Source organism: Podarcis cretensis (assembly GCF_951804945.1).
Source record: "Podarcis cretensis genome assembly, chromosome: 13".
NCBI lineage: Eukaryota > Metazoa > Chordata > Lepidosauria > Squamata > Lacertidae > Podarcis > Podarcis cretensis.
In genome coordinates this window covers 35641728-35652404 of record NC_137182.1, presented here as the reverse complement: position 1 = coordinate 35652404, position 10677 = coordinate 35641728, and the positions used below count along the sequence as shown (strand labels likewise).

Sequence of the window (10677 nt, the reverse complement as noted above, 5' to 3'; positions counted from 1 at the left end):
TATGACTAACTAGTGTGAGATTGTTCCCTGCATTTGCTGTATGGTAGCCAATGGTTTGATTTCTTTATTCTGCTTAGACCACTTGCCTGCCACTTGACACACCAAGATCACACTTTTCTTTAATAACGTTGAAAGTGGCTTGAGCAATTATTCAATATCTAGACACTTAGGCCTGGATTGAAATTTAATATTCCCTTTCCTGCTATTATTTTATTTATTTTATTTTCTGCTACAGCACAGGAACCAAAACAGTCAGGACTGAATTAACTATGGTGCTTGAAGGTCGTTCTCACCTTATGGACTGTGGAATGGAGGTAGAACCATCTGTTCTGAGGTAAACCATATTATTCAAGAAGGTTGAACCTCTTTGCCTACATGAATTTAAGTACAGCAAGGAAGTAAGCCACATAAAATTAAGCAAGTCATTATGTGTATTTTTAGCACACACAAATTTTAAACTTAAACAAATTGCTTGCTACTCTAGCCTTTAAGAAAAAGGAGTGGGGAATACATACAGCCCAATCTATGCATGCTTCCACCTAAGTATTGCCTCACTGAGTTCACTCAGTTTCACTCCCAGACAGGGCTGCAGTTTTTCACTTCAGTCTAAAGGACAAATAGAATAAGTTACACAAGCTTCTAGACATGTTTATTTTTTAAATCTAATTTGACTATCTTATAGACAAGCTCCTTTCCTTATTTTAAAAATTCCCTCACAACCCCCACCCCCACCCTGCTTAAGCTACTGCAGTATTACAAAATATGGAAGGCAATTGCGATGCAGATCCGGGGTTGCCAACATGGCAGGGCAGCCTTGAGAACTTCCCTTGGCATGTGTTAAGCCTCTGTGTGGCCCCTCACTGCCTCCATGATGAGGCAACAAGGTAGGTTACATTATCTTGCCCGCCTGCCCCCCTCAAGAGTACAGAGAGCTGAAAATAACAGACTGCCAGAAGGAGAAGACACACATACACAAGTTGTATCCAGCAAATCTTCTTGAAACTTAATTTTTTCACAGGTCCACCACCAACTCAAGTGCTTCCCAGTGGTACCCTGGCACAAAGACATGGGAGCTGAGGCAAACATACAGTTTAGCAAGGAACAATTACCTCAAAACCATGATCAAATCACAGGTCTCCTCTAAGTGTGTTTAAGTGCTTGGTTGGTTTTGTTGCCACCCTATTTACAAAAGCAATTTGAGGATTCCTGCCTTGGATCAATGTTCTTATGGTGCTAGCAGGCACTGGATCTGTGTGTTTTTACTCCTCTAAGCTTTAATTCAATATTGGTTTTTGCAGGAATCTGTTTTATTACTATTGGATCCAACTTCACAGATGACTTTGAAAAGAATAGTTTTGGATGCTTTCTGTCTGGTGGGGAGTAGTGTCTGTAGCACAGTCTCATTCCAAATGCCCCTGCCCCTACAGTCCCCAAAAAGTTAACCCTCTGCACTAGATACTGTGAACAAGCAAGATTTGGATTCTAAAGTATATCTTCAAGACCTGTCCAGCTCACAGCCACTATTTACTCTATTCAGCTGTTTCTCTGAGGCTTCATCAAAAAAACAGCCTGTACTTTCAGGATTTCTTTCTTTCAAACTTTTAAGAATAATAATAAAATTTAATTTATATCCCTCCCTCCCCAGCCAAAGCCGGGCTCAGAGTGGCTAACAATAGTAAAATAATACAGCATTCTAAAATCAATTCATTCTAAAATCAGTTCAAATCAAATTGATGATATAATGATATAATTTCCTTGTGTGGCGATTGGCAACTTCATCTCTCACTGTTCTTTGTCAGAATGGTGTTCTAACTTGATTAATATTTCAAGTCACAAAAAACACAAAATTCAAGGGAAAGTTGAAAATGCTTTTATTGTCAAGTCTTACAGCTGCCACCTTTGCAAAACCCTAGTATGAAAGGGAGTTTATATTCCCCATTCCCCAAGCCAGTTCCCACAAATGGCAACACATTCCTATCACACAAACATTAGAAGACAAAACTTTAAAAGAAAATATAGATTCCACCCTCATTCCCCATATAAAAAGATCAATTTCCCCCTCAAGTGACCTCTGACAATACACCCTATTTTCTACTGCCTGCCAGCAGATACCAGTCTAAATTTTGGAATACAAGAATATGCATGTCAAAAGCATCATCATCAGAGGGCTCAAGCAGAGAAGTTACGCACAGGGAAGCAACCCTAGAAATCCTGCCTCCCTTTTGCTAAACTTAGCTCTATGTCACAGCCCAGCCCACTGAGCATACTGGCCAAGTGTGCAATATCAATGGGAGGGGTTTCCTCCCTTCACCCAGTAAGGGCCTATGCAAGCCAGTAAGTAAAGAAAAGAAGTTCCTCTCAGCTCTGGCACTTCTGCTCAGATGCCATGGAGTCTTCAAACAAGCTCAGCAAGTTTTTTGGCTCAAAAGTAGAGCACTGCTTTGAGCACTGAGGAACAAGTGACTCCCATTCATCCTCATCTTCAAAAGGTAGTGTGCGGCGCAAGCTGTTCACATTCAGAGAGCCTGATGTGGCATGTCTGCTATTGGGGGACTCTGGGCTGATGTGGCTGAGGTTAGGGCTGCCTTGGAGTACCAAAGACCTGTGAGTGACCAAACAGAAAAAGACAGGTGATAAAAATAAGGTATTGGGTGCTGCATCTCCTATCTGAGATATAGTTCAGCACTGGGAAAGACAACATACTCCTCAGGACACAACTTCGCAGCAAAATATTCTGATAAATATGCATGGTTCAAACCATTGCACCCTCTACAGTGCCAAAGGGGGAAGATACCTTTTGAGAAGCTAAAAGTTATTCACTGATTGAGACATTAACAAATCTGCACATTTCTCTGAACCCTCTGCTTACATGCAGAATCAAAGAATTGCAAGGGACAAGGAGTTGTCGGAAAACCTCAAGCAGCTCTGCTGTTGTCTCCCCTACAGCTACTCCTTGACCATCAGCTCACCTGTTCTTCCTGCCACCAGTTTGCTGGGGTGAGGGGTGCCGTGGCGTGGAGGTGTTTCCTGCACAAGGGCAGATGCTCAGCAGAGGAGAACCAGGCTGTCTGGAAGAGAAGCAGCAATCTGAAGTTACCTATGCTTTCAAGCATTCCTTTTAATATCATCAGGCTAGTAGGAGTCAAACAGAATTCAGAAGTGTGACACAGGTGGTGGTGGGGAATCCAGACTAGCTTCCTGTAGTGAAAGAGAGCGCACATATGCTTGAACAAACGACCTGCCGCAGCTCACATTCAGAAGGGAAACTGGACAGCCACTTGCTCTCCTACCTTTTAGAGGCTGCAGCCAGTGACTTGTTTTCTCTCTACATGCATAACAGGAACCATTCTTCCCATGCTTAATAGAAAAAATAGTATCATTCTTGGCCACCTGCCGTTGATAAGGTGAGCTTTATGCAGAAGCTGGTGCAAAGAAAAGCACCTGAAGGATTTGGGGGTGTTCATTATTTTAGGAAAGGAGATTGAGAGTTTGGCCTGTTTAGTCTAGCTTTTAAAAGAAAAGGCTGATGGGGAGGACATGATTGTGCTACAGAACATCAGATGGATTGGCACTGTGTAACAAACCAAATTTAGATTTTAAAAAACCCCAAACCAGTAGGAATAACTGATAATCAACTGCCCTTTCATTACAATACAAACTGAAAGACTCAAAGTAGCTTCCTAAGAATTGAAGATAAAGACACTAAAGCAAGTTGTCACATGGGCAATACACCACAACTCTTGAAAAGGAGCTGGTTAGATTTATGAAAGCCATAAATTGGCATCAGGAAGAATCATTACTCCTTTCTTCTGCTTCAGAGATGGCAAAAACTTGATAGGACACTGGTTGGGATTGACTAGAACAAACATTTTCTCAAGAGAATAGTGAATAGAATTTGCTTCACATTACAGATATAACTCATAAAGCGGCTAGCAATCCTGGATATTTGAGTGAATGTATATTAGCCTTCCCAGACAGACAGACAGATCACTTGCTTCAGACATTTGGATTGGTCTACCACACTGTTTTCTCTGATGGGGGGCACCTTACTCACATGTCCTCTCTACTTCCAACCTGTTACTGTCTGAAAGTAGGAGCGGTCCTATCTTCTTCTCCTTCTACTTACTTGTCAGAAGACTGCAGCTCAGGGCAAGTGCGGTTATGACGCCCAGCTGTCTCCGTTAGTTCAAAGACATCCTCATGAAGGCTCTCTTCAGCATCCTCTTCCTCCTCACCCCAACCACTAGAGAGGCTGCTGTCTTCTGGGGGAAGGACAAGGGGCGAATTTGGGGGTGTGACAGGAATATTCCGATGCCAAAACAGCAGCCAGTGAACCGGGCTGCTCACAGACCCCCAGAGCCACTGCATGAACCTGAAGAGGATCTGAAATAAACAGATGGGGAGAATTCACACATTAAGAAAGCAATCAATGGAGCAATAACATGCTGGTATGAAGATAAAGGACTCCTGGATGGTTAAGTCCATTCAAAGGTGACTATGGGGTGGAGAAGAAAAGAAGAAGAGGAGGAGTTTGGACTTGATACCCCGCCTTTCACTTGCCTTAAGGAGTCTCAAAGCGGCTAACAATCTCCTTTCCCTTCCTCCCCCACAACAAACACTCTGTGAGGTGAGTGAGGCTGAGAGACTTCAGAGAAGTGCGACTAGCCCAAGGTCACCCAGCAGCTACATGTGGAGGAGTGGGGAAGCGAACCTGGTTCACCAGATTATGAGTCCACCATTCTTAACCACTATACCACACTGGCTCCTCTCGCTTTTCAGGCCAAGGGAGCTGGCATTTGTCCACAGACAGCTTTCCGGGTCATGTGGCCAGCATGACTAAACCGCTTCTGGTGCAATGGAACACCGTGGCAAGTGCCAGAGTGCATGGAAACGTAAGAAAGCAATTCATGGGGCATAGCATGCTGGCATGAGACACTTCCCAAATCTGGCAATAGATACTCTCCCTCCCTACTGCAAACTGGAGGCCAGGGCACCAGAAAAGGTCTCCAGCCCTTTGCTGTCAGTCAGTGCTGCTCTCTCAACTGGGTACATAAAACAAAGACATAACCTCAACTAGGCTGGCATACCACCCTCCCCAAAGGCATTTAGGCTGAGCAACACATGAAACTAGCTCCGTGTGCTTCGCCCATAAATAACTGATAGGCTGTTTTCTGATAAGGATGCCTTTGTCCAGAACAACAAAAAGGGGGCGCAAAGTAGTGGCATAGTTCTAGGAAGAGGATGATTTGGTAGTGCTGTGGAGAGTGTGCTCAAGGAGAGCTGCAGATTAGCATTGTGAGGATCTCTGGCCAGGGCCTTGATCACCTTGCACATGGAAACTCCTTGCTGGATCCCAGATTGTGCCAGCAGCATCAGCTTCCGCCACCTCCCTGTCTTCTGCATGAGGCTGGAACCAAGCAGCGTCTCCACCGAGGGCCGGAGCAGATGGTTGGGTTCCAACATGGCAACTAGGAGAGTCCGCAGCTCAGCAGAGAGATCTGGGAAGGGCAAGAATATTCCACTACTTACTTTGCTTTCTGCAATATATTGAATTTCACATGCCACCAGCTCTTTCCCCAGACCCTCCTAGTTTTGACAGCCACTTTGACTCCTTCCATGAGGATTAGTGGTTGAGTTGGCATACGCAAGTGCTGCATGCAGAAATGTTCCCTTTGTTTCTGCTCACCTGCAGTGAACTCAGGGGGCATATAGCCCTGTCTCAGTTGTTGCCAACCTTCACCTCCATTAGGAAGCTCCATATTGCAAGCAATCTCTAAGATGGTTATGCCTAGGCTGGAAAGACAGAAGCACACAGATGAAGTAACAGGAGCAGCACAACATTGCTTATCTGAAGTGCTAATTTGAACCCCACAACAAGTTACATTTTGAGGCAGGGGAGCAAAAGCCACAACTGTGAAGCTGCTGGCTATCTTAGGCACTGGAAATATTAGCACCCCTACTTCCCATCTCATCCCACACCTGAAGATGTCAGCAGCCTTGGAGTATTCCCCACGGAGCAGCTCAGGTGCCATGTAGCGGGGATCGCCTTCTTGAGCATCATTCAGATCCCTAGAGTCCAACTCCAGCATAAGCCCAAAGTCACCTAGCTTGCAGACATTGCTGGACGAGAGAAAGATGTTAGCTGGCTTGACATCCATGTGTAAAAGGTTGCGGTCGTGTAAGTGACGCAGTCCCTGCAGTAAGTCCCAGAGGAACGATCGCACTTGCCATTCGGGCAGTGGTCCATACTCCTCACAATACTGCAACAGGTTGTTTGGGCACAACTCCGTCTGTATGTAGAGCTGCCCACGCTCTTCCCAGGCCTGTACGAAGCTCACACAGTTGGGATGGTGCCCCACGCGCTCGTGCTTGCGCACCTCAGCCAGTTTGCGCTGCCTATCACTCTCACCTCGGAATGGCTCCACAGAACGCTTCACAGCATATAGCTGTCCATCTTCCCTACAGCGCACCTGTAGGGAAGATGAAACAAGTTATTACATCCTGTAGACTGAAGAGGATCCTGGCCCTTCCATGCAAGAACTCCCTGCACAAGGGGTGTTCAGGAACTGTGAGTGGTAAGCTTGCCAAGAACATCCAGATTCTGTCATGATAAATTATATTCATGTCACATTGTCATAAAATCACCCAGCAAACAAATAAGAACAAAGCCTGCACAATTAGCATTCGTTCTGCATTCATCCTGATTTACTTGTGGGGTGTTTATAAATCATTCTGTTAGTCATTTGTTCATCCTGCACTCTTCAATGCATTCTCCCATCACTTTCCAAATTGCAAAAAGCATGATTCTTTTTTAAAGTTGATTTGTTGCACTAAGGGGACAGAGCCCTTTAACTGCACAAACCTTATGTTGTAGCATGCACTTATATCCTTCTCCCAAAATCTGGAGGCACCTGAAGTGTGGGGCTGTGTATTTAAGACAATGCACTGTAGTCAGCACCCCACTTCCTACAGTGTGGCCTGCCAGATTCCTTCTGGAAGCCCACAAGCAGGACATGGTGGCAACAGCCCCCTGCCGCAGTCACCACCTCTGAACATGGAAGTCTCATTTTAATGTAATCCACTGATAGGCAGATCTTCCATGTGTTTGTCTAATTCATTTTCAAAGCCATCTAACCAGTGGTCATCACCACAAACTGTGAGGGGGGGGGGGAATCTTAATTATGCCTTGCGTGAAGTCATTTCTTCCACACAGACTGTGTCCATACCTTATATTTAAAGAGCATGGCTTCCCATAAAAAATTCTGGGAACTGTAATTCATCTCACAGAGCCGCATTTCACAGTACACTTAAACTATAGTTCCCGGGAATATTTTGAGGAAGCAATGTATTTTAAATAGCTAGTGTAGATGTGTCCCAAGAGATTAGTAGCCTGTCTGCTACTGCCTTACCTTGTACACTTCACCAAAAGATCCTCTGCCAAGACGGCTTAGCTGCTGGAAACACTGCCTGAAAAACAGCTCTCTTTTGGAAGCATCATACAGATGACTACGCAGGGGTGTCTGTTTCCTCTGTGCACCATGGAAGGAAACACTGTGTGGCTGGAGCTTGGTCCACGGTTGCTGCCGGCGGTCAGAGAAAATCCTGCTCACAGTGAGTGAGCTCTTGTGGCGTGGGCGTGGTGGGAGGGTATAGCTGAGTGGCTTCCGAGCTCTCTTGGCTGAAAAACTGCTTTCTGCTTCCCGGAAGAAGGCAGGCACTGGAAGAGGAGTGTGACTCATCTGGGACTCAGCCCCTCCATAGTCAAGAGGTAGTGGCATGTCTGAAAGCAGAATGCATAGTTATTGAAATTACATTATCATTTCCTCAATGATCCAAAGTTGCAGTCAGCGAGTCTTTTGTGTTGGGCTGCTAAGGCACATTTAAAATTCACTAACCAAGAAAAAGGTAAATATTTTCAGTTTGCTGACCTGAAGAGACTGATAGTTGAGTCTCAAGTGATGGGGAAAGAAGCCTCCCCACATGCATAGCCCAAAGGATAAACTGCAAGAACAGGAGGATACATTCAATTTTAATACAGTATTTCACTGTATGCAACAATGATGTTTAGAAGCCCTGGAACCTGAAAAGCATTCTAACTCCCACTATTCATTTCTACATTCCAATTCTGGGACCACAAGCCCAGAGCTGTATCTTTATGTACCTTCGTAGCTTGTATTCACAGCAGGAAGGGACGTGTTTATTTTTGTCTTTTGCAAGAACAAAAACAACCACCCATTTTAAGGTTCTGTCTATCAGGCAGAGGCTTCAATAACTCATGCCTCCCAATCAGTTGCTAGAATTCCATCTTAGAAGATCAATGCCCTGTGGGCTGCTGTCTCCTGGCCATTTGGGATGCATTTTAGGTTAAGATGCCTTTCATCCATCTACTGCAACTGTCCTGGAACCATCAGTAATTGTGATGGAGTTTGTAATGGCCTTAGTGATTCCTGATAAATCATGTGACAGTCAGATGAAACTGACAAGTCTGGGATCAGAATCTTTAGAGGCACTCAAAGGAAAACAAACAAAGCAGTCAGCAGAGTCACAAAGAAAAAAACACTAAGTGGAGCACTAACAGGAAGATATGAAGAGCTTCAAAGTATCGATTCACACAAGGAATTCATATTTACATTATCTATCATAAGCCGCTTAAATGTCTATGTGAACAGCAGAGCAGTTGGATACAAACCTATACACAATTTCCTTTGAGGAAGCCATACTGAACACTGAGAGGTTTACATTAAAATTAAGACTGCCTTGTGCATCTTCTAAATAAATAGGGCACTACATAAAAATATTGCTATATTTCTAACCCTTTAGCAGAGCATGTGTGGGTTTTTTCCTCTTTCCTTTATCCTGACAATAAACCTAGGAGGTAGACTAATAATGATGATGTCACGAGTGGGCTGTCCTTACCTCAGTCCCAGGTGCGTGCAACCAGAGATGGTAATAACACAACAGGAGGCCAAACAGATCAGAACAAATATTCTGTTTCCAACACCAGACAGCCAGGTCACAACCTTGTCATGAGGGTGATGGCCATTTCCTGTTTGTCTCTAGAAACACATGGTACTCACAGGGACACTGCCTCTAAAAATGGAGGTTCCATTTAGCTACCAGATGCCTATGTGGCGTCCACATCACATCTGACTTAAGAGCCCCTGCAGCCAGGCTCAAATCCACACAAAGTTCATTGGGTGATCTTGGGCCAGTCTTTGAGCCTGAACTCTCTTACAGGGCTGTGGCGGGAATAACACAGTATGGAAAGGAGAAAGAAGAACTCCTTGAGAAAAGAGTAGGATTAAAATGTCAGACAACTAGAGAATTCCTCCAGGAATCTGCCTTGTTCTGATTTCACCAACACCACCACTAAAAGAAGAGCCCAGCTGTCCCCCCCCACAACTGGGCTTGACTTATGTCAGCTGTGGAAGACACATCCTTGCCCCTCCAGCTCCATCACTCTCAGCCCTCTAAAGTAGAAACACAAGAAGAGCCCTGCTAGATCAGGTCAATGGCCCATCTAATCCAGCATCCTGTCTTCCCAGTGGCCACCCAGTGCCTGTGGGGGAAACCCCCGCAAGGAGCAAGATTCGAGCACCTTGTGATTCCCATCAACTGGCATTCAGAAGCCCTGCTGCCTCCGACCCTCCTTATGCTTGGGACCGCCTCCCAGGACGCCCTCAAATAAATCCCTCCCCCACAACCTTACACTTTCCACGAAGCCTTGAGAACAACCTTCCCCCCCCCCCAGGCCCTATAACATCTTGCAAGTGTCACTCTGGCTAGAATAAACCCCTTCCGACCCCAGACCTATCAGAAACACGGCTCTAACCATGTTTTTACTTGCTTTTTAATCGACGTTCCCTCCCTCCCCCCCCTCAACCTACGTTTCGGCTGCTTCCTATTCCCTCTGTAAGCCGCCTCGAGTCAGGGGAAAAGGCGGGATAGAAACCAATACGACGTTTAGTCATTTTGACAATGACAGATAGCCACCACCGGCAGCCTCGCCCTCCTCCACGGAGAAGGGCCCTGTTCCCCCAGCCACCGCCTCTGCCCTCCCCCGAAATTCACCTCAGGTGCGGGGGGCGCCCCCCCCTTTCCCCTGCTCCTAGTCGGCGACACCACCGCCACACCCGCTCCTGCCACTGAGGAAACGCAAAAGCACCGGCGCCTTACCTCTCTTCTCCTTCCTCTTTATAATTTCAAATTTCCTCGGAGCCCCGGAGAGCAAGGGCTCTCGCGTACGTGCGAGCGAGGGAATCGCTTTGTTCCGTCCGTCCGAGAGTTCCCGGATGAAGCAGCCCTTTTCCCACCCCCTCCCTTCCCTCAGGTGTGTGTATTCCTGCCCGGCGCGCGCGCGCGCGAATCCCCTCAACGCCCGGTTTGCGCTCTCGCGCCAAAATTCCAAACGGCCTCGCCCACTTCCGCGTCCCGACGTCACCGCGCATGCGTGCGTGAAAGGCAACGGGCCGAAGGGACTAAGCGAGCGCGCGAACGCTCGCTTCAACGGAAACGCGTCTTTTAACTGTGAGCCCCCGGTTTTTTTGTTTGCCCAGTCAGTCAGTGCGTTGGCAGGTGGGTGGACGAGGCCAGCTGGCATGAGGAAAGAGGAAAGGCCTCGCTCGGACTCGGAGGCAAGACTGCAAGCGGGGACTTTGCCGAGGAGTCCCTGGGCCG

At 46.3% G+C, this 10677-nt stretch overlaps 1 protein-coding gene across 4 annotated transcripts; it reads right to left on the bottom strand.

Annotated features, from left to right (window-relative positions):
• Positions 1–1847: 1847 nt before the first annotated feature.
• Positions 1848–10600, bottom strand: PKMYT1 (protein kinase, membrane associated tyrosine/threonine 1; the record flags this gene model as incomplete). 4 transcript variants are annotated; one of them, XM_079950707.1, is made up of 9 exons in its annotated part: positions 1848–2602; positions 2970–3068; positions 4127–4383; positions 5326–5498; positions 5687–5793; positions 5980–6470; positions 7410–7780; positions 7929–8001; positions 10177–10284. In XM_079950707.1, the coding sequence occupies 8 exons, from the start codon at positions 7984–7986 to the stop codon at positions 2359–2361; spliced, it is 1800 nt and encodes a 599-aa protein (XP_079806833.1). In that variant the 3' UTR covers positions 1848–2358. The 4 variants fall into 4 exon arrangements, with proteins under 4 accessions (XP_079806833.1, XP_079806832.1, XP_079806831.1 ...); XM_079950706.1 differs by lacking the exon at positions 10177–10284 and adding an exon at positions 9888–10043; XM_079950705.1 differs by lacking the exon at positions 7929–8001 and having other exon boundaries at positions 10177–10600.
• Between the last annotated feature and the right edge of the window lie 77 nt (positions 10601–10677).